The sequence below is a fragment of the Heterodontus francisci genome, chromosome 5 (genome assembly GCF_036365525.1).
Source record: "Heterodontus francisci isolate sHetFra1 chromosome 5, sHetFra1.hap1, whole genome shotgun sequence".
Classification (NCBI taxonomy): Eukaryota; Metazoa; Chordata; class Chondrichthyes; order Heterodontiformes; family Heterodontidae; genus Heterodontus; species Heterodontus francisci.
The window spans coordinates 3,521,478-3,525,745 of record NC_090375.1 but is presented as its reverse complement, the minus strand read 5'-3'; the positions used below and the strand labels follow the sequence as shown (position 1 = coordinate 3,525,745).

The following is a 4,268-nucleotide window of genomic DNA, read 5'->3' as shown; positions in this document are numbered from 1 at the left end:
TGCCTTTTCCAAACGCCGGGCCCCGGGAGTTTGTGAAGTTTCCAGCCGCCGATATTTCTGGGAATTTCTCTCTCTCTCTCTCTCTCTGCCAGTTCTTTTGTTCAGATTTTTGACTCCGTTCCTTTTATCCAGTTTGTGAATTAATTTTCTGTTTCGGATTGTTTTGTTTTTGCTGGAAGTTTCTATTGTGCTTTCTGATGATTGTGAAGCGGGATCTCACGCTCTGGGATTTTGTTCCATTTGTTGATGTTGACTCCGCACCGCGAATCGGTTGACATGCACCGGGATTGGGACAACAATCTTGGGGTTTCGCACCGGTTCCCCGGACCTGTTGCTGATATTTCCCGCTTTGATTCGTTTCCACTTGGCCCGGCGGTTCTGGAACCAGATTTTCACCTGCACCTCACTGAGTTTGAGAGCGTGTGCGATCTGGGATCTCTCAGTCAGAGAGAGATATTTCTTACAGTGAAATTCCTTCTCTAATTCCAGTAACTGCTCACTGGTGAAGGCGGTTCTCCTCCGCCGGCTTTTCCCGGCCGAATTGCCCGCACTCAGCGGCTCCTGCGAGGCGGACAAGGATTTCTTACTTTTGGCGTTTAACGAATTATTCGCATCGGAAAGACATTCGGTTTCACTGTCTCCAGAAGTGCTTTCCTCTCGCTCACTGCCCACATTCTCCGGCGATTTTAAATCCAACTTTTCATCATCAGAACTACACAATTTCCCGTCCCCTGGAGAGAAAAGAATTCAAATCAGAAATACAGATTAAACCAAAGCGGTTTGAGTAGAAACTCCTGCTCTTTCTAGAAAACTCCGAATTACCTTTTGCAAAGCTGTCAAACTATCTGTTCAAATTCACTAATATTTCAGCAGAGTTTTTCTCGGAGAATTCCCTCCGATCGTTCGCATTTTGATGTGAAATATTTTGAAAATGATATTAATTTCCTCTCTTGATCCTTGTTTAAATATTTGTTTAAATCGAGAATAATTTTCTCTGCGCTCGGGGAGCGAGGCGATGTCAGACACCATCCGCCTCCGAGAGGCTGAAAGTCGGCCACTCGGCTCGCCTTTCCCCGGTGACATTTACACAAAAATCACTTTGCAAATTCTCTTCCAAACAAAGGCTGATAAAAAGCGGAGAGTTGGTTCAACGCCGGTTTCTCAAATTGTTGCCAACATACAAATAAAATTAAAACAGAGAAACGGAATTACAATTAAATATCGGAAAGACTGGTTTTGATGCCAAATAAGTTGGACGTTAAACTAAACCCTTTCCAGGTTGGTTATAAATTTATTATCGCGGCTTTGGTCATTTTTACAGGATTTTCCCCCCCTGTTATCTGGGAAGTTTGATCCCAGCAGTGAAGATGATTAATGATGTCCCAGAACAAAACAAACCTGCAGATTCCTCGATGTGACTGAATCAGAGATGTGCCCCCTTTCAATTTACAACCAATTCCAAACTTCGATTAATTTACAATAAAGCCGCGCAGATTTACAATGAGATGGGGCAAGTAACCGATTTAAATCGAATGTATTTGACCCCGACTAACTTGAAATATATTTAATATTAAAATAAATCCAGAAACTTGTGAAAAGTTAATGGTTTCGCGGTCAGTCACAGCAAATACAAATTCTTCACATTGGGAAGTTTCATGTAATATTCCCGATAATATTTATGATTGAGTTAAAAAGCAGTAACGAGGCTTCAGAGTGAAGTTACCGGGGTGAGGGAGGGGATGAGGGAGGGGATGAGGGAGGGGGTGAGGGAGGGGGTGAGGAGGGTAAGCAGGGTGAGGGAGGGGATGAGGGAGGAGGTGAGGAGGGTAAGCAGGGTGAGGGAGGAGGTGAGGGAGGGGGTGAGGAGGGTAAGCAGGGTGAGGGAGGAGGTGAGGGAGGGGGTGAGGAGGGTAAGCAGGGTGAGGGAGGAGGTGAGGGGGTGAGGAGGGTAAGCAGGGTGAGGGAGGAGGTGAGGGGGTGAGGAGGGTAAGCAGGGTGAGGGAGGAGGTGAGGGAGGGGGTGAGGAGGGTAAGCAGGGTGAGGGAGGAGGTGAGGGAGGGGGTGAGGAGGGTAAGCAGGGTGAGGGAGGAGGTGAGGAAGGGGGTGAGGAGGGTAAGCAGGGTGAGGGAGGAGGTGAGGGAGGGGGTGAGGAGGGTAAGCAGGGTGAGGGAGGAGGAGGGGGTGAGGAGGGTAAGCAGGGTGAGGGAGGAGGTGAGGGAGGGGGTGAGGAGGGTAAGCAGGGTGAGGGAGGAGGAGGGGGTGAGGAGGGTAAGCAGGGTGAGGGAGGAGGGTCGCCACTCGGAGGCACTCTCACCTGTCAGACTCTGGTAAGTCTCGGTAAAGTGCAGAAGTTCGGCCGCTTTGTCCTGCACTCCCAGCTCCTCAGACTCGCCGCTCTCCTGCCTCCGGCCGCTCGCTTCAGGGTTGGACCGCGGCACCGGCAGCTCCTGGGGCGGGTAGTAACTTTCAGCCGAGTCGGTGAAGCTGGGCAGGGCCGTGGTGAGAGCCACCATGGACGGGACCCCCTGACTGAGGCTGGCACAGAAGGTATTGGTGAGGCGGCTGGCGAAGGAGGCGAGTGGAGTGAGGGGAGGGATCCCAGACTGCAGAGGGGAGTGAGGGAGAGCTTGAGGGATGACCACGGGTCGGTAAGGCATGAACATGGGGTAACCGGTGTAGAGCAGGTGTCCTGAGCGGGGCTGAGAAGATCCGATGAGGGAATCGATGGAGAAAGCAGTGCCCTGTCCATTCGGCCGCTGCATCGCGGACACACAAGGTGGAAGACAGCAGCCGCAGTCTGGACAGTCCTGGTCTCCTCTCTGTCTGTCTGCCTCTCCTGGTCTCCTCTCTGTCTGTCTGCCTCTCCTGGTCTCCTCTCTGTCTGTCTGCCTCTCCTGGTCTCCTCTCTGTCTGCCTGCCTCTCCTGGTCTCCTCTCTGTCTGTCTGCCTCTCCTGGTCTCCTCTCTGTCTGTCTGCCTCTCCTGGTCTCCTCTCTGTCTGTCTGCCTCTCCTGGTCTCCTCTCTGTCTGCCTGCCTCTCCTGGTCTCCTCTCTGTCTGTCTGCTTCTCCTGGTCTCCTCTCTGTCTGTCTCTCCTGGACTCCTCTCTGTCTGTCTGCCTCTCCTGGACTCCTCTCTGTCTGTCTGCCTCTCCTGGTCTCCTCTCTGTCTGTCTGCCTCTCCTGGACTCCTCTCTGTCTGTCTGCCTCTCCTGGTCTCCTCTCTGTCTGTCTGCCTCTCCTGGACTCCTCTCTGTCTGTCTGCCTCTCCTGGTCTCCTCTCTGTCTGTCTGCCTCTCCTGGACTCCTCTCTGTCTGTTTGCCTCTCTCACTCTCTCTCTCTCTCTCCTGATGGCTATGAAGTGATACCAGTCAGGAATGCATCATAAGCACTGAGGGGGAGGGAGAGAGAGGCAGAGAGGGTGTTCCCTTTTCCACTCATCGATCATCCTCAAATTATTCCCTGTTTCCTCATTCAAGCTACTGGGGTTTGTTTGCAGCTGATGATTCCTCCTTCAGTATTGGCCCGTCCTCTGGGAATGTGACAGTGCTCCAACCCAACATCGAACAGTGGGCATGGCGAGAGGAAAAGAGAGAGTGTCTGAGGGAAACAGAGAGGGAGAGGGAGAGGGGGAGAGGAAGAGAAAGAGAAAGAGACAAGAGTGTGAGGGAGACAGAGTGAAACAGGGAAGGAAATAGGGAGAGAGTGTGATGGATAGAGAGAAAGAAGGAGGGGGAGAGTGAGAGAGAGAAAGAAGGAGGGAGAGAGTGTGTGTGTGAGAGAGAAGGAAGATGGTGAGGGAGAGAGATGGTGAGGGGCAGTGTGTGCCCCACCCGGAGGGAGAGATACTGACTGCCTTTGAACACAGCGAGTTAGCCGAGTGAGATTAAGTGAGATTGATGAGTTGTGATCAGACAAGAGTGTCTTTGTTAAAGTTTGGGAGTCGGTGGGACCGCGGCTGAGGAGAGGGGAGGGGAGCAGATGGTTTCAAAGACTTTTTCCTGATTAAGGATGTGTTTGTCTATAAATAAATATAAAAATCAAAGGGTATGTTACAGAGGAGGGAGCGAGCAGAAAACACAACAGACAAACAGACAGCATCGGCAGCAGAGTGTGAATGAATTGGGAACTCGTTCCAGACAAACACACAGTGAGAATCAGCAGGTTAAACATTTTAAAAAGAGCGAAAGGAGGAGAATGGACAGAGAGAGAGAAGGTGCAGAATTAAAATACCCAGAAAGACAGAGAGTTTCAACTAAAGGGACTGCAG

General features: G+C 51.2%; 1 protein-coding gene across 1 annotated transcript; it reads right to left on the bottom strand.

Moving 5' to 3' along the window:
• Nucleotides 1-216: 216 nt before the first annotated feature.
• Nucleotides 217-2,762, bottom strand: gbx1 (gastrulation brain homeobox 1). The gene is made up of 2 exons (XM_068031036.1): nucleotides 2,315-2,762; nucleotides 217-731 (listed from the first exon to the last, which is right to left on the bottom strand). The coding sequence occupies exons 1-2, from the start codon at nucleotides 2,760-2,762 to the stop codon at nucleotides 217-219; spliced, it is 963 nt and encodes a 320-aa protein (XP_067887137.1).
• Nucleotides 2,763-4,268: the final 1,506 nt, after the last annotated feature.

What these genes read in the sequence shown, in the direction of transcription:
- gbx1 (XM_068031036.1), bottom strand. Translation starts at nt 2,762, where the DNA reads ATGCAGCGGCCGAATGGACAGGGCACTGCTTTCTCCATCGATTCCCTC. An exon ending in GACTTACCAGAGTCTGACAG is followed by an intron (nt 732 to 2,314) that starts GTGAGAGTGCCT and finishes TTTTCTCTCCAG; the next exon opens with GGGACGGGAAATTGTGTAGT.